Source organism: Saccostrea echinata, unplaced genomic scaffold (assembly GCF_033153115.1).
Source record: "Saccostrea echinata isolate AGI-Se365-2 ecotype Australia unplaced genomic scaffold, CSIRO_AGI_Sech_v1 ptg000062l, whole genome shotgun sequence".
Lineage (NCBI taxonomy): Eukaryota > Metazoa > Mollusca > Bivalvia > Ostreida > Ostreidae > Saccostrea > Saccostrea echinata.
The window spans coordinates 1246684-1272559 of record NW_026889811.1 but is presented as its reverse complement, the minus strand read 5'-3'; the positions used below and the strand labels follow the sequence as shown (position 1 = coordinate 1272559).

Below are 25876 nucleotides of genomic sequence, written 5' to 3'. Positions count from 1 at the left end.
TAGGCCATGAAGAACTATACTGTAATATTTACATCTGCAAATGTTTTCCCTTAAATATTATTTAAACAATTCGTTTTTTACACCTTTGTAAAACAGGTTCGTCGTGTGACCATAAATTGAACGATCTACGTGATTTCATAGTGATGTCATAAGTGATCGACTCGTTCAACCCATTCAATTCAAAAGGTTTGAAAAAAATAAATCAAGTTATGGCTTTAAAACTATAATATACAAGGTATTTAAATATGGGTTGACATGTGATTAAATCTACCATAAAGCCCTTCGGGCTTTATGGGATTTGATCACATGACCAACCCGTAATTATATCCCGATAAAAGTTTAAAAATGATACCTTATTTCCTAACTAAACGAAGATTCTATAGTAAGTCAAATTATTACGCCCCGTTGTTAGCAGACCTATTTTTGTATTAATATGAAGTAGAATTTCTTCAAAATCTCATACCTAAGAAAAGAAAGCTCTTGCTGTGGCATTCGACTCGACATTGAAATATATCGACGACATATTAACAATTTACAATAGTTATTCCCATTCATATGTCGACACGATATATCTCAGTGAGCTTGAAATGAAAGATACCACAGAGTCTGACACATCTGTTTCATATTTGGATATTTTACTAGAAAAAGACGTTAATGGTAGTCTGATAACAAAATTTTATGATAATGTGATGACTTTACATTTTTAATTATCAACTTCCCTTACTTATGCAGCAACTTACCCTTATCACCTGCATATTGGGTGTATATTTCGCAGTTGATTCGATACGCAAGAGTATGATCTACGTATGAATAATTTCTAAATCGAGATAAGTTTTTGACAAACAGGTTGATAAAACAAGAATATCAACAGTCTCGTTTAAGGTCATCTTTTGCTGCTGTCTTCAACTCAAGGGGGATTTAGATACTAGTATATCGACGACGTTTAATCAGTTAACAATAGTTACTTTCATTAATATTGACTCGATATTTACAAGTAAGCTGAAAATAAAAGACTTTACCATAGTCTTCCAAATCTGTTCCATTTTTGGATGATTTTATGCCCCCGGATCGAAAGATCCCGAGGGTATATTGTTTTTTTTCTTGTCTGTCCGTTTGTCTGTTTGTCTGTTTAGCTGTTTGTCTGTTGTCAACTTTAACCTTGCCCATAACTTTTGATTGGTTGAAGCTATGACTTTCATATTTCACATGTGTATTCCTCGTGACAAGAATTTTCTTTGGGTACCATCATATTTGACCTTTGACGTTGACCTTGGAGTTTGACCCACTTTTGCGGGATGACTTCAGTTAATCTATTATCAACTTCCCTAATATATGTATTAATTTTTTGATAAATTTCTAAACCGATGAAAGCTATTGGCTAATAAAGTAGATGTCACAGGGATTTCAACAACCCTATTAAAAGTCAGCTTTTCACCAATTCTACGGTTGTTATAATGACCATGTTTGTAAAATAAGCCTTTGGATCGTATTTTGTCTGGTATGTTTCCTAACATTTGATATTCCATTGTCTTTATACTTAATTTGACTACGGAGTACTCCTTATACCTGAACAGCTCAAGGCGGTTATGTCCGGTCAACTGGGGATTCTTATTTATCCTACATCCTGATCCCACCTCTGGTGTTTCCAGAAGTCCGAGTTTCTGCCCTCTTCACAGTTTGATTTGGTCCCGGATATATGAGATTGATCACTGTTCGTTATCCTCACCTTTTACATTTCATATAGCAGTATTCATATCTTCATATTATCAAACGGTAGCCCGTGTGGCGCAGTGGTTAGATTGATTGATTGATAATATGTTGTTTTACGTCCTGTTCAAGAATTTTTCACTCATATAGAGACCTCAACATATACCAGTGAAGGGCTTCAGATTTAGACCTTTACTCGGCACTCAGGGCCATTGAGCAGTGAGGGTTCTTTGTCGTGCCAACACCTACCGTGAAACGGGGCCTCGGTTTTTAAGGTTTCATCCTAAAGACCCGCAACTTTCACTTCAAAGCGCCGAGCGCTTGGCGAAGGAACAGTTCCTACCTATTTTTTATCGACTTAGGTCAGTCGCGGCCGTGATTCGAACATACGACCATCCGATCAAGGAGCGAGCGCTCTACCGACTGAGCTACCGTGACGGTCGCAGTGGTTAGAGTGTTTGCTCTAGAGTCGCAGTGTAAGGGGTTGATCCTTACGTTGCGGGTTCGAATCCCACTGTGGGACGTGAAGATCGGTCCTCCGGATGAGAACGTATAAACCCTAGGTCTCATGACGAAGTAGGTGCTGGCACGAAAAAGATCCCTCACTGCTAAATTGTCCTGAGTGCCGAGTAATGGTCTAAATTTGCAGCCCTCCCCCGGCAAGTGGTGGCGTCTCCATATGAATGAAAAATTCTCGAGAGGGACGTTAAACAATAAACAAACAAATAATTAAACGCAATACATTAATATAAAAGATGATATTGATTTTTATTTCTAGAATAATAAGCTATGATGTGGAGTTTGAGAAACATCAACGCTTTTAATTTTAATCTTTAAAAAATCCTTATCAAGTTCAACAGTTAAGAATTTCATAGTGAATCAAAGTATAAAACTAGAATTTCGATTATATGGAATTTTAGTAAAATTCTTCCTAAAAGAACTTTTAAACTTGAGATAAATCTTCAAAAAAGTACTTTTTTATACTTATATGAGCATACTGTCTATTATTAGTATTTTTGCAATCCGCATTGTATTTGATGATTTGTCAAAATACACAGGCTCTAAAAATAAAATTACGTATGCATTAGTCCAGGTTTATTTTTCTGAATAAAGAAAATACAATTTCTCTTCTAAAATACATATGAAATACAGTCAACTTATACAAGAGTTATGTTCTGAAGAATATAACATACCCGCAGTAATTAGGATCCATAGTAGTCAATGAAGGGTCGGTGCTAAGAATTGCAATAGATAACACAAATTCCATTTGTGAAAACTGTATTGATGTTATCCCTACTAGGAAACACTATACTTACAGGCAGGAATTAATTTGAGATAGTGTTTGTCCTCATGCTCATGAAATACGAACTAAAAATACACATAAAACATAGTCAAGTATTGAACTCTTCTTTTTTGAAGAATCTACAACATATTGAAAGGTATTAATCAAATGCAGATTCTAATACACCCTAAAGAACTTTTGGAAAATTTAAAATCTCTAAACTTCTTAAAACATCAATAGCATCAAAACATATGACTTTTCTTAGCTTTTACAAATATTCCTCATGAAAAATTAAAGCGAAGGCTTTTGACATCAAAGAAAACTGCTTACTCAGTAAATATGGAACTCTTAAAATGCCATGTTCTGTGACTTGTAATCTACAAAATAAATGTTCAAAAGCACTCTGATTCTATTTACAAGAACTGAAAAGTTTAAAACATGGTTAGTTCCTCATTGACAATATATATCTTGTCTTTGAAGAGCGTGTTGGAAGGTCTTCCAACAATCAGTAGGAATTCCGATCAGCACTAACTGTGTTATTTTATTAGCTGACCTGTTTTTATTTTCTTATGAAGCAGATTTTTTTCAGATACTTCTTCACGAGATGAAGAAATCTCCTGCTGAAGCATTCAATTGTACATTTAGAAATGTCCATTACGTTTCAAAAGTTAATAATGGCAGACTATTGATGATAATAGCCACTAAATAACTAAACCGTATGAAAAACGTGATGACTACAGCTTTTCAATAGTCACCTTCCCTTATTTATGTCGCAAAATTCCAGCATCAACGGCATACGTTGCTTATGTCTCCCAACATATTCGACACGCATTAGCATGCTCTGAACACGATCAATTTTTAAACTGAGGAAAGCTACTGATTGAATAACAATTGATCAACAATAAGTTGATTCTACAAGGATTTCTGTTTAAAGTCAGCTTTTCGCCAACTCTACGGTCGTTATAATGACCATGTTTGAAAATCAGCCTATCTTTGGATGGAGGAGTGAGCATTCCCTACAGACCGGTCACATCCGCCGTGTGCTCCTTGTCATGATCGGGAAATAACAGAAAAAAATCCGTCGACAATTCAGTGTGTAAATAATGGCCTAATAATTAGCATGAAAGACGTCAGTAAGCATATAATTCAATAATAAAGGAGATGGGCGAACATAGCGTGCAGAAAGCCTATAGTTTCAGAGTTCAAATCATGTTCAGTTTGTGAATTTAATATTTAGAGTAAAGTTCTCATTATTGAAATTTATGAAATTGTGACAAACAAAACTTTTCTGAGGAAAATTTTCTCGCCAAAATTTATTCTTTTATTAAAAAAATGAATGGGGTTCGAACCCTAGCAATAAAAATCCTGACTGTCATTTTCTTTCGAGACTAGCACGCTAACCACTAGACTAAACAAGTCCTGACGAACAGTGGCATTTAAATCATGTTTGTGATATGACCCTTGACTTAATGGACTTCAAGTATTTCTCGAAAAGATGCGAATGTCATGTCATAAAAGAATATTTTTAAGGCATAGTGGGTCATTGCTCCATATTTTTGGTAACCAAAAAATGTGTATTTTTATGCAAACTTTGAGGATTAACTTTCAAAAAGGTGGAGCGAAGACCCACTCATATCGAAAAATAGTGTTATAGTAAGAGAAAATGACTCTTTTTGCCCGCTTAAGTGTGTGTCTAATATTTCACAGGCAAATAATTTCAATCTTTGAGGGATTTTTGCAAATTGTAGAGATTTTACATAAAGTATATTTTAATGTTAAACGAAATATCAAGGAAAAATTTGACATAATTGAAATTTAATTTTTCATCATCATATTTGTCACACTATAGGCTTATCGCTCGTCATGTTCACCCATCTCCTTTCATTTTGAATAAATTCTGCTTCATATGAATAAAAAAAAATAGGTTTGCTAACAGCGGGAGCAATTGGTACCCATGGGTATTCCAACAGACCTGGTCTCAAAAAACTACATAGATACTGTCAATCAGATACTCAAGCATCTTTTTAATATCAACATCAGAGTACTTGTGTGTACAATCAGAATATTTTTAACAAAATAAATTTGCAAGTAAAGCTTTTTTCCAGCAATCGATAAAACCAGTGACTCAGACAAGAAATCATTAAAAAAATAAAAATTTCCTTTATTTTTCATCTTTCAAACGTTTACAAATAATCATAATGTCTTGTGAATGAATAGTTTACTTAACTATTTCTATTCATTCTCTTTTCATCATTAGATGAAATAACTAATCACACAACCATTTTTTTAATGGGGCATATACAATACGTTCTCAGAAAGAAATTATAAAACTATAGAACCAGGAAATTTGTTTATATCAATTCTTATTATAAAAATAATGTTTACAAAAATCTTCGTTCAGAAGATATATATTTTAAAACTTACTTTAAACGTAATGACTTTACATCAATTATTTAATATAGGCCCAGAAATTATGAACTTGATACAATGAAAAAGATGTCGCTTCCTACCTTTTTTTTATTTTGTTAATGTTGCATGTGTTCCTGTGTTCCCTACTATCAAGTAAGAGAGTGTGAGTGAGAGAGAGAAAGAAAAGAGAGAGAAGAGAGAGGTGACAAGTGTATAATATAACCTGTCACCTGTCTACTATACATTTGTTGTTCTTTCAGCTTTGGATATTTTAATCACAGAAAAGGGAATGAGCTTGGGTAATATTTTTTAAAAGCATTTCATCCTTTGATAAAAATATCAAGTTTTGTTTTATCAACAAATGTGCTGTAAATATAAAATTACTTGTTAGTGATTTACTTAGCATAAAAGTGTATTAATAAATGCAGATTTAATTATTCAAAATCTTCCAAACTGACGAGCACTTTTTCTTATTCTATATCGTACATTAGAAATAAGATTCTACATATACTATTTTTGGTTCATGATTTCTTTTCAATTTGACATTTACGCTATTACATCACAAGACTTCGGTATATTGTCCACTGCGATCAGTTACTGGGGGCATAGGGGTCAAATACGGGCCAGCAGAAGGGGTCAAATAATCTGAATGTGTCTGTAATTTAAGGCCAGTATATGTTGATGATTTCGCTTTCTGGGAAACGACAGCATGGTCTGACTGGTACACAGCCTGATAATCTGCAATTAATAACATACTGTGTAAACATTCATAACAAAGTATAAGTATTATATTCATAAGAAAATGAATGTTAAATTCAAAGAATTAACAAACTTCTGACCCAATGTACTGATAATACGAGTACCTCTCTGATACGTTTGTCTGTTGTATTTCCTGGAGAGGAATGTTGTATAGCTAGAACAATCATATCAAAAATATCAAAATTTGCTTAATACAAATTTTATCAATATGTATATAGACTGAATATATCTATTTCTTTGTTATCTATAGTTATTAATTACTAACTCTACTAATTCATGTTTATATTTCGTTATATCAAGACACTTAAACACTTATAATGTGATCTGTACAAAAGCTCATATGCACGTTGTGATTCTCATAACACTGTACATATCCAGATCTTAATAACACTGTACATATAAAGATCTTGATTGTTTACATATAACATGTAAAATTATTGTCGTTGCAAAGTAATAAACTTTGACATAATTAACATACCAAATTTTAAAAATATAAATGGTAAAAAAAAGTTGTGTCTTATACATTGGATAAGATAAAATGTATCTGATTAATATTAAAATACTTGTGTCTCGTTGATAATATTACAGTACCCATTTGATCCATCGTAATTTTAATTTGAGAATAGATATCTTGATTTAAAAGCAGAGAATATACGTACCTGGTAACAACAACTAACAGAAGAACTGCAATAACAACTACTATATGTGATGCTAGAAGTCCCATAATAAAACTTGTTATATTGCTCAATTTCTTATCTACGTCATCGCTGTCAAAAAGAAAGACGTATATCTGTTATATGTCTTCTCTGCATCAAAATTTCAGACTGAGAATCTAAATTCTTTACAAGTTTTAATAACTATGTGATAGTTTTTCCCTATCTTTGTAATTATTTGCCATTTTGTAAGGATTCTATGATTAAGGTTCAAATTTTAATTATTACCTTCTAAAGATTTTAAAACCTGTTCCTCTCTTTTGCAGAGGGAATTAGAGAAGAAAAAGAAAAATTGATGATTTTGATCAACATTCGTAATTATTAATTAAGCTTCGTCACAGTGACTTACATGTTATACATTTGTATCTGTTGTATAGTTGGAAACTTGGACGTGTTTTCCTCGTTCACACCTTCTGATCAAAATAAATCATATTTCTTCATTTGAATTTTCAAAAATAAAAAATATTAAGATGCATGTTCACTAGTAAAAGGAATTAAAGATTTTTCGTATTAATACTACAAAAACAACAACAGTGTTCGGTACCTATTAAAGTCCGGCTTATATTATATCAGTGGTAAACTTTTCTGCGTCCTATTTTGAAATCTCTTTCTAACATAATCATTACGTTTTAAATATTATGAAAGCTAGGTGTGTGTATGATCTTTCAAGCAGAAAATACCAAGCTGTATATGTAACAGCTACCTAGACATAACCCCGATTTCTTGTGACAATCAAGCTTGCATTCTGTCGGACACCGACCCAGACAAAACCTGCCATGGAAGCCATCTGGACAATCCTGACTACAGTTCTCGCCAAAAGTACCAACATCACATGCTGTAACATTACCAGTCAGAAGAACTAGGAAGTGTTTGATATACTTTATAAACAGAACAAAACAGGCTTAATTAAAACACAGAAAATTTACCGATACACTGGCCATCTCGTAAAAAGTAATTCACACAACAAACGCCAGGCCTGGAAAACAAATGATGCACAGGAATTACATAATAAAATGTATCTAAAAATTTCTTTTTATGAAGGAATAAATTTAATAACTACCCGACTTATACTGTATAACTTGTTTGTACAGTTTCAGTTTTATAAACCGCTAAGCGATTTATTTTAAAAAGCGTATACTTTTACAGTCAGAGTTATACAAGTAACTTGGCTAGCTATTAAATTTATTCCTTGTAATTTAATTTTCTATCAATGTTTAAATCATAAATCGACTTTTCTTTTAAAAATGTCCTAAAATTGTACAAATTTGAAATGTATCTTAAAGAGAATACGTTCTTGACGTAAGTCATCGTGAGTTAGGCAACACGGGAAATACGATATGGACAGACTTTTCTATCCAATCAAATGGTGCATTACAACCCAAATTCAATTATTGACAAATAAAAATATAAGCTCACCTGCAAAGGTTTGGATCTGAGGTTGTAGAAGATTGGATTGCATTAATGTTGAGAAAAACAAATACATGTATCACTAAAACAAGCATTTTCATTACAGATGGGTATTTTTGCTTCCTGATATTTCCAATGATAAAAGTGATCATGTTAAATAAATATTTTAATTATAGAAGGAAACAAACAGGAAGTATTGAAGTATACATGAATATCTAAAACTTGTGACAAAATTCAAGTATTAGATACTAATTATGTAAAAAAAAAGGGGGGGGGGCAGTTGATGCTTTATAATTCCCCATTTCACATATTTTTACACGTTATATATACTTTTTTTTTTTGTTTTGGTTTTTTTTTTTTGTGCAACAAATTATGCCAATTTATTTTGTCTTATATTTACCAAACTTTAAGGTTGTCTTATAATTAGGACATCGTTCAAGTTGACTTAAGTTGACTTAAAATTTCAAATTTACTTATTTAACCCTCTAGACTTAGACTTAACAATTTAAAAAAGTAAATATATGTAAGTAAATATTGTTTCCTCAGCTTAATGCTGAATTTTCAGTATGAAAACGTTTGGTAAAATTTCAACAAAATAAAAAAAGAGAAAGATAACAAGCCATCAATATAATAAATCAGAATAAATCATTTAAACATTGTAATACCAAGGATCCTTGAAAACACCAGAGGTGTTAATAAGGTCAACTGATTTATATTTAGTCAAAAATAATATACAGACAATTTCCTTGCACATGGTATGAAACAATCAAGTAGGTTCCAACGAAAAGATATGCTTGCAGGCAACGTCACTCACTCACTTTATTGATTATAGAATTTGCACAATAATGATTTTAAACTAGAGCGAGCTCGTTGCAAAGCAACGAATAGGTCTTCCGTTGGAGCTGCGGAAGGAAGAAGTGACCTTGAGTCAAGGTCATGCCACATTCTAAAGTTATACATGTAAGCAATCTTGTAAGGGGAAGCAACTTACAATATTTCGCTAGGAAAAACTGTAAAGGAATGTACGTGACCTTGAACATTCCAAATGCCTTGTGTCAAACCATGACACACTCTCGTCATAAAACCCAATCTGTGTGTTATCGACTTGAAAAGTTCACAGTGACACGTCATGTTCTTTTAGTCCATACATACAGTCAAAACATCTTATCCTTAGTGACCTTGAACTTGAGTCAAGGCCATGTCACACTCTGCATGATACCAGCAATGTTTCACTAGTACAAATACGGTAGCGAAATTACAGTTTCTCTGTCAGTGACCTTGACTCGACCAAATGACCTTGCATCAAGGCCATAACACACACTGGTTAAAAGCAATCCCAGTCTGTGAGTTTCTGAACGGATAAGTTCAGCCATGTTTTTTCAGATCATACAGCGAGTCGGAATAATTTGTTAGGTTCAACATAATGATGAAAAAAATTCATTGAGAATGTTTTATGCCCAGTTTGGATAAGTAGTAAAACGTGGAGATCGATCCTTTGGATGAGACCGGTACTTGTGGACAGGAACCCCCCCCCCCCCCCAATATACACCCCGGGGTTCAAGAATATTTTTATTCGTCTTTTTCCATAAATTAATCTTCTTGTACACATTTACAATGTATTCCATATGAAAAATCCATAAAAATAACGTAGAATTAACGTTTTATTAAAAAATCATACCCGCGGTATTATGAAATAGAAAAGGTAAGTCACTTCCATTTGTTAACACTGGACCCCTCTTGGATATCGGGCCTAAAATATCATATACATGTACCTACCACATGTCACCAAAATATGTTATTATATCTTGTTTCATCGTCACAAGCCACGGGTTTTGTGTCCATTCTATTTCCACAAACCCGTGGCTGCCTCCTTCAAATTTCTCTCGTTCTCGTGAATATTAATAACATACATTCAACCAATTGAATAACATCTGACGCTTCAAGTCAGAACCAATGAAAATGATGTCTATCTTGTATTTGGATGTAACCATAACCACGAGCTGTACATCAACTTCGGTTCGAATTTCCTTTCTTAACAAGTAATGCTATTCAGCGTTCTCACACAACGTCTACATTTGAAACCCTGTATTTTAATGTAAAACCTTGTAAGTATTTTAGAATATACGTTACTCACATCTGTTCTTCAGGATCTATCGTATTTTTTTCAAAAAATCTGCCACACATAGCAAACATGATTTCATTATGGGCGCCGCCATTTAAGCGCACCAAAAATTGCTACAGAGTGATTTCATTGGTCAGGGTAAATCTGGCGTCACTTAATAAATATTCAATGATTCAGTCGCGAGAACGAGAGAATTTGGTAGGAGGCAGCCACGGGTTTGTGGAAATAGAATGGACACAAAACCCGTGGCTTGCGACGATGATCTTGTTTCGGTAGATATTTTTGTCTTTAATCGTGCTATTTAAACGGAAGACCTTAAATAGTGTCTGTGGCTGTCACTATTTCGGTGTTTTTCAGAAACTTGATCGTAGAATTAGTCAAAGTCCACAACTGGACAATAAACTGATAAATCGGCTACGGTATATTATCTGTTCACAGAAACGACATATTGAAACTGGGAAAAAAATAATCCAGAAGCAATTCATTTCATTGAAATTCTATCAGGAATATTTTGTTTTAATCGATGGACTCGATAAATCAATAAACTGACCGAAGGAAAAACGTTGCACGTGCCGTAACATTCTGTACGTTTTTTTTTTTTTATTTTACATTCTACTTGCATAATACATGCACATGTACATGTACATATATATTAAACAGAAACATAAATACCAAGCCCGTCGGCATTTAAAAAAAAGTGATAAAACATAATTTGTTTTGATTTATTTTATTTCATTTAAACTCTATTAATTTGTTTTAAAAGTATGGTTGATCTTTTTCCTTTTAATATACACCCAGGGTAGAAAAAAAAGTATACATTGACTCGCGTAACTTTCATGGTTGTAGTTACATTTGAAAATGAAGAAATAATGAAATAATGAAACGTTGAAGGGACTGGTGTGTTGTATGGCTAGACAACGCCTTGCACATGCAGAGAAATTTACCACAGGTACTCTAGGACAGGTGTGAAACCCCTAGGGCATGCCGTTTCCTGCTCTTGCTCTGCTAATCCCTATACACAGGAAATGATCGCGACAAATACTTAATACACAAAGAAACAGAATATATTCAAGTAAACTTGGCATTGATTTTTTTCTTGAGTATTATTGAGAATAATAAGTTTTAGTGATATACACCCCCCCCCTCCCCGTTTTAATTGTTTTGTGAAGTTCATCACCATGCACATTCCATCTTCTGTAATTGGAGAAATGTTTAAATTAAAAACAAACCACTGTTTACAAAAGAAGTAAATATCGAGGAAAAAAATTGTTATATTTTATTGATATCTTTTATAACGTTCACGCGCCCACTCACTGCAAACGCTCACCATCGAATATTACAACTTTCCGGTCATTCGACAATTTCAGGGAAATGCTTGCACATTAATACAGTAAAGTGAAATTATTTCAATGAATTATATTGTTCTTAATTTGGTAAAAAAAAAAAAAAAAAAAAAAAAAAAACATGAACAGTATATAGATATATTTTTTTCCTCATAGGAATGCTGAAAACTGTTAATCGGAACTCGCACTGACTATTGTTTAGCACGTGTATGTAACATTGCAGTTCGCATATAATTTGAAAAGAGAAGTTATTAGAACTTATATTTCCGACATTAAAATTTGTCACGTTAAACTCTCAAATGACTCAGCTTATAAATAGTTTTCTTGATACTATTTAAAAAAAGATGTCGCTTTAGTATTGATATATAACTTAACAAAATTAATAATAATAAATAAAATAAAAATAATCTGCTTTACAATTCTTTTTGTTCATTCATTATTTTAACCTTTTGCGAAATACTTTCATAAATATACATACACTGCGGGATTTTAATTTGTTTTTTTTAAAGAGGGAATTTCGCAAAATTCCTGTTCGGGGAAATAACTCCCGTTTGTTAAGGTCTTCCGTTTCCAACGGAAGACCTTCTACTGATTGTGACGGTTAAGATTATTCTTATTATTCTTTTTTTTTTTTTCCTAGACGCCAACTTTGACGCTTCATATCTTCCTCATTTTTAAACAGATTTTGTTCAAATTTTCAGAGCTTTTAGACTTCACAAAACACTGTCAGAATACTGTAATACAATTCGGAAATTACCTTATGTTCACGAGTTATTCCCCTTTGATTGAATTTTGCATGCCTCCGATTTCCAGACAAAGACTCAGAAATGGTTATAATTGGAGCACAAAACCCTTTGAAATTGAAAAGAGGAAGCATTGAAGTTGTGCACATCGGTTTTTGTTTTTTGATTTTTGCATTATAAATGGCGCTAGAGAGGGGTCAAAAGTTAGAACGCGGAAAACAGCAAAAAATTTGACATATTTTCCTTTATATCTTGAAAACTAGAAATATTTTGTTAAGACATGTAAAACAAAAGTTGTGCATAATTGCAAGGGCTTTCATATTATACTATTTAAAAGGGGCTGGCCCCTAGGATTAGGGATCTTGGGCCCTTAAAAGTTTTTGCTTTATAACTCAAAAACGGTAAATATTTCGATCTGGATCCTGGGAACAAAATTGTTCTTTTACACCTTTTTGATCTAATGAAAATGTTGTTTTGTTCGAGTATACCATGGGTATTGCGTAATACGTATTAGAAAGCAGGCCAGGTAAACAGGTAACGTTTTTCATTCGGCAAGGAAATCAGACCTCTTCATGTGTATAACTTAAACAGACTTGCTATCAATAATATACCCTGCGGTATTTAATGTTAATTTTCTTTTTAATAAGGTTTAAAACGTGGTTTATGGTTCACTATTAAATTATTTATTACAACTAGTCTTTCTTTTCTTCTTTTTTAAATTAGATTAATAGTGTTCAAAAGTGGAGAATATTAAATCTATCTTTCTACGTTTATTATTACAACAAACTTTGTAAGTGATTTTAAACTGTATGCATTGAATAATTCACGATCATTAGCTGTATGCATATTACGGTCTCCATGTTCAGCTCGATGTTTAGTTATGTAACCCAACGCGCGAATCCCACGCTGTTGATCGAGGTCACCAGTGTACTAGCCACCTGTGGCCATAAACAAAGCTAGTATTTGTGATCGCTTATAATGTCAATTTTGTACAAAGAGCTATTAATTAATGGAAAGTTATGTTTTTAATTATATCGAATCAGTAAGATTACTTTACCGATCTTTTATAATCTTAATTCCAAACACTGGTGCATAAAAATCATTTTGAATTTTAATCGCTGTTTTTGTCTGTTCACGCAACAATACATTTAAAAAAAGTATTGCTCTATCCCGTGTTGTTGTATTTTAATTCATCTGCAATTGTAATTGAATGGGAGCTTCGGTAAATAATTGTAATTACTACGCATGCTACGCACATATTATTTTTACCATCACTCTTGTGAATGTCCATTTATTATTTATAGAATTAAATAAACATTAACATAAATAAAAATTCCTTCAAATATACATGTACTATAATTCAAGTCTTTGTAATATAGCAAACAGTTTCATCCATCTCTGCCGCTTTGTGTCTTAAGTGTTGTAGTCCAGTCCTCGTTTACATACACGTGGCCACAGAGAGCCGCGGGCACCTCGATGTTGAAATACATTGTGTACTCTGATAGTTGCTCTACACCGCACAAACAACTAACGTGTACATGCAGTGTAGTAATTGGCAAAGATTGTTTGAAAAATATAAACTCGCATGTTTTCGCTACGAAGCATTCATTTTAAAATTTTATTTACATGTAGATACCTTTTAAGAACAAAATAAAGTAAATGTACATGTATAACACCTAGAACAATGTTTAAAAATTAAAATACAAATATCGTGTGCTCGGAAGGGAAGATGGCTTGAAAGGGTGTGTCTGTGAATGCTTAGATCTAGCAACACACTTCGCAAAGTTAAGCATACTTGTGTCCAAATCCTTTAAAAGTGGGGGCAATCCCCAATCCTCGCACCCTTCCTTTTTGCATCTAAAAATATATACCATACCGAGAGTTGTATATAGAGCGGGAATGTTATTTTATTAGTCCTTAAAGGCACAACTTAAGAAATGACTTATAAATTTTTTTTTTAGATAAGATTGTTTCGCGATACAGCTGTGATAAATCTTAGGAACTTCTAAAGTTATAACTTAGGCATATCTTAAGATAACTTAAGAAACGTTTTGGAAACAGGCATGTCAAGCATTCAGTCAGATCTATTACGACGTCCATATTACCATATAAGAGAATGAAATTTTGTTTTGTATATAAAGTGGTTATTACAAATATGCGTGTTACAAAAATGTATGTTGAAATCTTCAAAAGCTATCGAATTATTTGCATACGTGTACTCGTACATATGAACATTGATCAACACTGCTCAAGTGTATACCGGGACCCGGGATAGTCTTATTATAGCTCTTGCTTTGTCAAATCATTACTTTCATACCCCTTGCATTTAAGAAAAACAATGTTATAAAAAAAATAATAATCTGACATATAACAAGTATACATGTAGCGTGTGCAATTTATTTGGCTAGGGGCATGTACACACATGGTTCGAAACTGTAGGGGGCTACAAATGCGGCCATAACTAGTATATTTTTGAGGTGTTATAAAAAACAAATAATACTCACAAAAGCTTATAAAATTGCCGTTCTATCGATACCTTATATGCCATGTTTCATCCACCAACAACGCCACGACATCGATGAGAAATACGTTTCTACACGGGCATTTTTTTCGAAAAGGATAGGAAGTTAATGAGTTAAAATAATTAATTCTTTTAGTTAACGCATTATGTTTACCTCTTTATTTGTTGTATGCAATAAGTATAGACCTTACTAATAATGACTGTTTGGTTGTCACACCTGTCGTGCGAGGTACAGCGGTAAGGTAAATTACCGAGAGGCGCGATGTGCGGGGTGATTCGGAATACCCTAAATGGCTGTGGTCCATTGAATTTCTACTAGTAAATCAACCTGTCAAATCTAACATGGGCCCACATAATACGACTAAATTCGTTTCATGAATGAACTGGTTCTTAACAAATATATGTACAGTATACAATATCTTTTCTTTAGATCTGTTTGTTTATTATTTTCAACCACAATCTGCAGTACATGTATAGTTACACGAAATCCATGCACAACGGCGCTACACCTGTCAATCAAAATCACTCGATATTGTGAACTCAGTCTGGTGTTACGGCAGCATTTCCGAAGTGATTCAAAATATTCTATCGGATAATTCTAATTTTTCGCGTTGAATGATAATATTTTGGAACAAAGTTGGAATTAAGGCTGGAGCTGCATGCTGTGAATTTATCACACCTGCAGTCTGCAGTCTTCCCTTCTTACATGTATATGAAGCAATATGCGGAACAAGTTTGATTGAGATTTTTACTTTTCCTTTAAGATAAAATGATTAATAGCATAATTTATGCATCTAATAGATACATATAAATGTACATGTATAGCTTTTTAAAAACAAGAATCTGTAATTGAAAATGTGAAAGTGAAGAGTTTAGGTAATAGTTCTTAACCAAAATTTAATGACAGTTCATTCCTTCCTAGTCTCTATATAACTTTTAATTACGGCCGTGCCCTCTCCCTTTCAAAAGATGTCTAATACATGCTTTTAAATTCTGTTTATGTATCAAGAAATTTCCACAGGTACTTGTGGACAGGATCCCCCCCCCCCAAATTCAACCCCAATGTTTGTTGGACATTTTTTTTTCCACAAATTATATTTATTACACTTATTCATCATGTGTACCATAGGAAAAAATCGAGTACAAGTACCTGTGGAAATTTCTATTTGCCCCCCCCCCTCCCAAAAAAACTGAAATTGTTTTCTACGGGCTTGACAACAGGTACTTGTAGACAGACCCCCCCCCCCCCGATATTCAACCCCGGGGTTTTTTTTTTCCACAAATTATATTTATTGCACTTACTCATCATGTGTACCATATGAAAAAATCGTGAAAACCCCAAAATAATCGTTCCAGACAAAAAATGCCTCACTATGTAGAGTTAAAACATTAATTTTTCATATTTCTTGATGAAATTAACATTAATAAAATCAACACAAAATTAATACCGAATTACATATCACTTGAATTTATCATAAAGCAGAAAATCTGTTCTGCGGGCTTCAAGGCCAGCTCAGGAACCTAAAGATGTCCTCATTTTCCAAGTCCAGTACAGAACGTAAATTAAATGAAATAAATCACACGATCACTGGGAAGAACTCAAAGAAAGAAGACTCTTGAGGAAAAGATATTTTGATTCGACTTATAGACTGAAATAAACCGATATTCTCTTTTTGCCACTCTTTCCTGGTGCCCTGGGACTCTGAATGTAGGATCAGTATTTTTCTCACAAGTCCGTTGTACGGATTGTACGGGGGGGGGGGGCAGACCTTCTGAAAATAGACTTTTGTTGTTGTTTTAATATGTAAATTTTGATTTAGTTGCTCCTTGCACCCTCCCCACTCTTTGTTTATCTACGGTCATACAAAGGCGAATCCCAGCAAAAATGTAATGACCCCCCCCCCCCTCCAACACACAATTTTTTTTTAAAATGTGTATTGCGATAGGATTTAAAATTGGAAAACATTTTCTCTATATCTCTACATCGAAAAATATAAAACAAATATTTTTTTTTTTATATTTCCTTTTTAAAACAACATAGATAATTATGCATAGCTAATTAAATATTGAATTAAATATTTATCTTTGCAGACAATATGCTCTGGGTTATAGAACATGATGTGAAAGCGTATCGTAATGCACCTTGTAATCCTTTGGATTTTCAGATTTAAGGCCAATGCGAAAACCCAAAGACGCCGACATTTTATTATGCTACTGTAATCGAAGATCCGGGGGGCATACAGTTTTTGTCCTGTCCACCTGTCTATTTGTCTGTTAGACTGTGTTAGCCTCTTTGTCCGCAAAAACTTCAACTATGCCCATAAAATTTGATTGGTTGGAACTACTGCTTTCATATTTCTTATGTGTATTCCTAGTAACAAGGACTTCCTTCAGGTACCAACATATTTGACCTCTTGACCTTGAACTTGGAGTTTGATCCTCTTTCGCAAAATTTTACCAAACTATAACCTTGGCCAAAACTTTTGAACAGTTGGTGCTATGGCTTTTATACTTCACATCCCTTGTGATAAGTCTCCTCCTTGGGTATAAATATGTTTGACCATTTGACCTTGACCTTGGAGTTTGACCAACTTTTAAACAACTTTAGCCTTGGCAATAACTTTTGAATGACTAGTACTAGGGCTTTTATATTACATAGGTAATTTTCTTGTGACAAGGCCCGTCATTGTATACCTTTAATTTTGACCATTTTACCTTGACCTTTGAGTATGTCCTACTTTTGAAAAACTTTAACCTTGGTTTTAACTTTTGAACAGTTGGTGCTAAGGCTTTTTTAAAACCATATGTGTATTCCTTGTAACAATTAAGACCTTCCCTCAAGTACAAACAATTATGATCCCTTGACCTTGGAGTTTGACCTTTTAAAGAAATTAACCTTGGCAATAACTTTTAAACTGTTGCTGCTATACTAGTATATATTTCACAGTATATTCTTTGTTCAAGACCTTTATTTGGGTAATAACATTTTTTTATCTTTTGATCTTGACCATGGAGTTTGACTTGCATTTGAGAAACTTTAACTTTTGCCATAAGATGCCATATGGGGGCATCAGTGTTTCAAAAATCACACGTTGTTCAGTATCCAAATCGGGCATAAAACATTTACAATGATCCTTTAAAGCAGTGAGTTGAACCTAATAAATTACGACTATAGAAATTATGATAATTTATTTCGATGTATGGTCTAAAAAAACGTTTATTATACCTCTGTGAAAACTAGCTTACAAGTGAAAAATCACTAGTAAAATAGAATTTGATTGGCCGAGAAAGTCACGTGTCCATCATGTTTGCCCTGCAACACAACGTCGTGTTTCACGATTGTGACGTAACAATTAAACGAGTGAGGAGTTAGATTGTTTATAGCGACGCTGCTAACTTAGTTCGCGCGGTAACAACAACTAAAAATTCACCCCAAAAAATCACCTTAATTAATGGAATTGCATACAGATAGTAGATTAAACGTTCTTTGTTAAAATGTTTGCACTTTTCAAAATTCGTTTATGGAAGTACAGCTAACATACGTCATGAGACGTCACAGTCTAGACGTTCCAAATGTCTCGTGCTGTTTGAAGAGGCGGATCTTAAAATTAAGTGAACAATGCACTCGCCCAACGGTCGCACCGTCAACATATTATTGTTGATTGATTGTGTCGATTTAAATGTGTAAAAATGTAATGGTGTTTGAATGTTACTGGTGTGATCACACAAACTTGTCACGTAGGAAATTTTTTTTAATGAAACGAGGCTATTGGTGTACCTGTAACTTACATCTCTTTCATATCGTTCTCATCAAATGCATGTTTGCTTTATTCATTGGATCTCCTTTGTAATTCCTGCATTTTGGTTAATTCGGTATTATAAACAATTTATTGCATAATAGAGACATAAAGATTTCTTCGCAAATGAAAAATCATATTTCCCTCTGGCGTTGCCTTCGGGGAGTATGATTTTTCATGGGCGAAGAAATCTTCATGTTGCCCTCGCGGAATATGATTTTTTATGGGCGAAGAAATCTTCATGTCTCCCTCACTATCATGCAATAAATGCAAACTGTGAACTTGTCAAGTCCGAAACACACAAAAGGGTATCGCTGATATCATACAGAGTGTATCATTGCCTTGATCAAACCCATAGGAAGCAAATTCAGTTTTTTTTTGTTTTTTGTTTTTTTTTTTTGGGGGGGGGGGGAGGGGGCACAGCCATACATTTTCAGTTGACAGTTGAGGGGGCACTACTACCATAAATTTCCTGACAAGCAAAAAAAAAAAAAGGTCACCAACTACCAAAAATTCCTTGACAAGCAAAAAAAAAAAAGAAGGTTATCAGACGTTTTTATTGAGGTGGCACAAGCTATAGTATCTATGTCTACTATTGTAATCTATATATCGGCAAAATTATTGGGGGGCACGCCCCCCTCGGTTCCTACGGCCATGTTGATTAAATTTAGGGTCACTAAGGAAAGAATGTTTTGACTGGATGAATGGTCTGAAAGAACATGTGTTAACTTGTCGAGTCGGTTACACATAGATGGGGTTTTCTTATAACCAGAGTGTGTCATGGTTTGATGCAAGGTCATTTGAACGAGTTCAAGGTCATCAACGGAGAAATAACATTCCTTAACTGTCTTTCTACTGGGGAGACATTGCAAGTTGATACCCCTTACAAGATTGCTTATAACCTTAGAATGTGGCATGACCTTGACTCAAGGTCACTTCTTCCTGTTCGCAGCTCCAACGGAAGACCTACTCGTTGCTTTGCAACGAGCTCTGCTCTAGTTTATGATACTAGTTGATCGATTTAACCGCGGCGGGGACAGGTAGGTGATGAATTTCCCGCGGAGGGAACGCAGTTTACCTGTCTCACCTGGCCAAATCCAGCGTTGTGTTTATACCGCGACAGGGCTCGGGAAATACGGGATCCGCGTTGCCTGTACTGTACATGTATAGTCAATCAGATTAGAAATACAGCGACTATCAGAATTTCGGGCCGTAAAAAAGATTTGATTTTGATTAGATTTCAGGTGTAGGCGAATGTGTGTGTACTGAGGGGTTAGTTAATTCATTCAAGATTTATTATATTGTTCGTTTGGACGAAGGCTTCATAAAAATATACACACTGCTTGTACAGGTACATATCAATGAATGTTCAGATTAATTCAAAAATCGGCAGACATTAATTTAATTTAGTTATCTAAAGGCAATGTTATTTCCAGAGACATTTATATTTTCTGTCTTTTGTCTTGGATTTTTCTTTTTTGTGATTTACCGGTTTACAAAGGCCTGTGTTTTAACAGCTGTTCATAAACGCTGTCAATTTAAAATATATGATCAGAGAAAATGAGACATCTCCCGGTAATTCATTTCTTATGGAAAATATATGGATTGACATCTTAGTATTTACCTGGCGAGTGTGTAATTACGATGTTACAAACCGTGACGATGACTGGCCAGGAGGACTACCCGTTATGAAAACAACTCATGATCAACTCAGCGGACCTATAATTGACTTTAATATATGCTGTAAATCAATAAAATCATTTCAGTTTAACCGATATTTTATTGCAAAGATAATGGGAAAAAAAGACTTGGGATTTACAATTTTTCTGAATTTCAAACACTTGATATGCTTATATTTGGGGCGCTCTTGCATATGCACTTATAAAACGTGCACGTTCTGTACTTGCATGCGTGTACATTGTATGTATCCGTAAAACCTTAAGAGAGCTGATCAATAAATGTGTTCTGATTTTCAGAAAAAATAATGGGAACCTATAAATAATTACATGTTCATCATTTTGTTCGCATACAATAACAAGTTTAGTAGAAAAAAATAATTTGTTCAAGGTTAGGTGTCTAATAAATTTGTAATATTCAAATACAGTTACGCATGTATGTCTCATTCTACATATTTTGGAGGCGCGTGTGAATGTGGGACTTTGTATTTCCATACGCTCGATATGCATATATTTGGGGCGCTTTGTATATATACAGTTGTACATTTTAAGGGCGTCGACAAAAGAACGTATATTAGATTACATACATGTACATTTAAGTTTCAAAAGTTCCATTACTAGTAGGAATTAATTAAGGTTACATATTTTGAATTTTATTATGAATAAAACAGACAATTAACTCGATATCGAGAAATAAATTGTTTATAAAAATAACTATGCAACTTTCCTGTAATTCAGCCAATAAAATATTAAATAAAATACACTAGCGATTTAATCAAAGATATTATGAAATAATCTGAAAAATTCAACATATTTATCCACTCATGACTTAGTTTACAAAATGAATTTGGAATGGCCATTCTATGATTTGTTTTGTGTATGACTAGGTCGCTGGATCACACACGCCGATTGATCCCCGGTGACCTCCTTTGCCACGCGCTATCGAGGGAGGTGTTACATAATTGTAAACACACAAGGTGAATGTAAAAGGCGCACACTTAATGGCTGTAAATAGTCTATGCTTCAAAGTTATGTTTTATTTTCTCAATATATTGTTTGTTTTTATATGATAAGAAGAAAAGGTTATCTTTTTTCCCCTTTTTTTTAAAGACTGGTTTATTCGACTTTGAAAAAAATGAAATAAAACGAAAAGTTGTCAAAAAATAACTTGGAAATTAAGCACAAAACACTTCAAGAACCTTATTCTAAAGAATATTAGCATCTAATGTAGCCAGATTTATTATTTATAGTAAGTTTATTTTAGTTACACACATGAAGAGCTCTCGTTTAATTGCTGAATGAAAACAGTTACCTGTATATGGGTCAAGCTTCTGGCGCATTTAAAACACAAGACTCAAACAAAATAATGTTTTCATGAAATCAATAAGATGTTAAAGAACAACTTTTTTAACGACAGCCATTTCGAAATATTTACCGTTTTTGAGTTATAAAGGAAAAACTTTAAAGGGCTCCAGATCCCTAATTTGAGGGGCCAGCCCCTTTTTAGTGGTGTCAAATGAAAGGCCTTGAAATTGTGCACAACTTTTATTCTAAATGTCTTATCAAAATATGTTTAGTTTTAAAGATACAAAGGAAAATATGTCTAAATTTTCGCTCTTTTAGGCGTTCTAAATTTTGACCTTTAATTAGCGCCACTTTGAATACAGAAATCGAAAAACAAAAACCGATGTGCACAACTTCAATCCTTCTATTATCTAAATTTGGTAGAATTTCTGCTCCAGCTTTTGTAGTCTCGGAGCCTTTGTCTGGAAATGAAGCCTAATAAATTTTCATTTAAAGGGCAATAACTCAAAAGCGGAAGTGACTTTTTGAACTGTTTGACAGCATTCTGATAGAGTTTTGTAACGTCTATAAACTCTGCAAATTTGAGCAAAATCCGTTGAGAAATGAGCGAGATATGAGGTCTCAAAGTTGGCGTCTAGGAAAAAGAAGAAAAAAAAAAAGAATAATAATCTTAACCATCAGAATCAGTAGAAGGTCTTCCGTTGGAACGGAAGACCTTAACAAGATCGTATACTACACTGTATGACAATCGAGATGTCTTCAGTTTTTCCATCTTTAACTTCCCTTATTTATGTAGCAATATTCCAGCATACCTGCATATAGATTTATGTCTCTTTTTTGATTCGATAAGGCAATGCTCTGAATACGAGGCAAGCTACTGAAAAATAATTTGATGTTAAGAGGATTTCAAAATCCCATTTAAAGTCATCTTTTCGAAAATTCTACGGTCATTATAATAATTTTGTTTGTAAATACAACCTATCATTGGGTCTTATTTTAATTTGTCTGACATGTTCATTCCATTTGTTTTCAGACTATTTAACTACGAAGTGCTCCGATCAATACATAGAGCTTACGTCGGGTTTGCACATGTTTGCTTTGCTCTTTATTCACTTTGCTTAATATCAATTTTTAGCATGATTATTTTTAATAATCTTCACATTTCAGGAATTGATCATGGACAAAATTTTACCCAATTTATATTTTTTTCTGTAACATTCTTGGAGAAAATTAATATGAATACATTTCGAGACTTCATGAAATGTAGGTCTTTCTTTATTCATGTCTCGGGAAATCATTTAAATATATGTAATTTTATTGCTTTCATTTTGTTTCTTCTAAAAATGAAGATGGGATATTTTATAAAGTTTAAATATTTTGTATTTCTGATGTTTAATTAATTTAATATCAGTTGATATGTATAACTTCATAAACTAATTTTAAGTTAATGAAAATTGGATTAATTTCTAATCGACAAGGAACTACCAGTGAACCTCAGAGTACAGTACTCAATGCCTTGTTTGTTGATGTGTTATAATTTAAACTAATGTACATTGAACACATTGAAACCTCTTATCTTTCAAGTCATGAAAACAGATGTAGTGAAATAAATTATATTCTTATCCACAAACTGCTCCTCTCTCCGATCAGCAGATTTCATTATTTTCCATTACACACAAAGAGAGATTTTAAATGAGTCATTGGGATTACGCAGAATAGGCTGACGCCGACTGTATGACGAGTCTTATGGCGAGATTCCTATATTTTACACTTGAGCGAACATTTACACATAAATCGTAACAGTGCACTATTTCACTGTTTCAACGATCTATTTCCTAGCGGCAGTGACTTGAATCAAGGGCAGAGAACTAGAGTTCTCTTCATTTGACGTGATGGACGTGACGGAGATAGAGGAAACAATCGCCGGTGTCTGGTCATTTCACAGGGATGAGAACCTAGATGGATACCTGAAAGAATGCGGTAAGGAAAATATATTTCCTAAAACAAATTTTACTGTAATCATTTTACTTTTAATCTTATTTTCTATTGTTTCATATATCTAAGAATTTATAAGTTATGAAATCTAAAAGTTCTTAGATGTTTTTGAAGAGAGAAAAAGAGAGAGATAGAAAAAGGGAATTTGATAACCCGTTCTTGTGTAAATCTAAAAAACAATAAATGCGGCATTTTTTAAAAATTTATTTTAGATATTGCCATTTGTTTACATTTACTTCACTTAGATCTTGCCCTTACATTTATTTTATTCTATTATGATCAGGTGTGAATTTCATCTTACGCAAGCTTGCCCAGGCGGCCTGTCTGTGTATTACAATGGTGATATCTGTAGAGGATGGACAGTTACGGATACAAAATAAAGGCCCCAAAAACACAGACCACAAGGCTCACCTGGGAACAGAGATCCATATCACAGACTTAATGCATAATCCCATGAAGGTACGTTTTCTTTTTTTCTTTTTCAGGCGGTTGAACAACCTTTTCTAATTATTTGGTGCAATCATTTTTAAGACATCAACTACATGTTAATATATTTGGAGCAATCGTACCAGAAGTGAACATGAATGTAATTCTAAGAAAGACATGAAATTCCTGTAAATTATATTAGTTATTGTATATTCCAATCTTTAAGTATGAGTGTGCTCTATTTGCCGTTTCCTCAAACATATTTATATTTTCATACATTAATGACGATCTCTATCAATCGATTTTTTGTAATTTAATAAAACATCTCACATTGAATAAAGATTTGCATGATTTTAAATTCTGTGCACTCAGTAAATTCTATTATGAATTCTATAAAGCTAAGCTAATGTAATAATTCAACACATCAACCTAAATAAGATTTTATTAAAGTATTTAATTGTCCATGATTACACGTTTATAGGTGGACTATGAATAATAGCACTGTTGTTAGTTTTTGTTTGACATAGACCTTGCGTAACGGTTAAAACCATCATAATTGTTTACTTGTTAAAATAAAAAAAAATGGGATGCCCGTGATTCATAGCAATATAATAATATCAGGTCTGCAAGCAAACATATTTCTTGATAATTAAATTTCTGAAGCTCCTTCGTCTCTAAAACTCTTGTGGTGTGTTGCTCGTTTAAATCCCTCTGTACTGGGCGAACTTTGCTTTGACAGGTCCCTATATAATTAAGTGAACGTTAAGCTGATATGTGTGTATTGTTAATTCACAGGAGGTACATACGTGGTCTAATAATCAGTTGATCACGATATCGAGACCAACAGAGGGGTCTAAAGCACTTCCTACAAAGGTCATACGGGAACTTGTTGATGAGCATTTAGTCATGGTAAATAAATATGTCAATTTAAATTATTTACCTTTACTAAATTTTATGAAAGTTATATATCGCCATACTGAATACTGACTGTCATTTCTAAATTAACGAGGATATGTATAATGATTTTTGCATATGATTATATTAAAGTTTATGATCATAAATATTTATTACTTGATAATAGTAAATACTTATCTGGATACTTAGTAATGATTAATATGATTAAAAAAAACATGTTTTAAATACACATATCCTAAATTAAATTTTCAATTTGTATCAATTTCTAAAAATTTCTAAAAATTTTATTGATATCTTTTGATTTTGTTTTTTAGACTCTATTGGTTAACGATGTTGTCTGTAAAATGATTTATAAACGGAAATGTTAATCAGTCATTGGAGAAAATTACATAAAAGAAGAATCGGATATCAAAGATGTGCACATGAAATCAGTGAGTACTGTCCAGCTGCCATATGTGATTGTCAAGCTATGGAACGTATAAAATTGTATACAACAAAGTCTGGATACTTGATTTCTGTTGTGGTGGATGTAACAGAATTGAATGATGTGAATGTTAGTGATGAAATATCCCATGTGGCGGATCCAAGTACGTGTAGCAGGGTAAATGGAACGTGCAACAATTTTTGTGTCCCACGTTATATGTACAACAAAAATGGTGCTGTATTTGTGATAATTTAAGAGATATTGTTACATATTTGAGAAAAAATGCTCTGTAATAAATGTCAGATAAAGATTGAGAACGGAATAACAATCTC

General features: G+C 33.3%; 1 protein-coding gene across 1 annotated transcript; it reads left to right on the top strand.

The window, feature by feature from the left end:
* The first annotated feature begins 23615 nt into the window (after positions 1-23615).
* LOC133175435 (fatty acid-binding protein, heart-like) lies at positions 23616-25505 on the top strand. The gene is made up of 4 exons (XM_061310541.1): positions 23616-23764; positions 24063-24238; positions 25001-25114; positions 25435-25505. The coding sequence occupies exons 1-4, from the start codon at positions 23677-23679 to the stop codon at positions 25486-25488; spliced, it is 432 nt and encodes a 143-aa protein (XP_061166525.1). The 5' UTR covers positions 23616-23676; the 3' UTR covers positions 25489-25505.
* The last annotated feature ends 371 nt before the right edge of the window (positions 25506-25876 follow it).

What these genes read in the sequence shown, in the direction of transcription:
- LOC133175435 (XM_061310541.1), top strand. Translation starts at nt 23,677, where the DNA reads ATGGACGTGACGGAGATAGAGGAAACAATCGCCGGTGTCTGGTCATTT. An exon ending in TGGATACCTGAAAGAATGCG is followed by an intron (nt 23,765 to 24,062) that starts GTAAGGAAAATA and finishes TATTATGATCAG; the next exon opens with GTGTGAATTTCATCTTACGC. An exon ending in TAATGCATAATCCCATGAAG is followed by an intron (nt 24,239 to 25,000) that starts GTACGTTTTCTT and finishes GTTAATTCACAG; the next exon opens with GAGGTACATACGTGGTCTAA.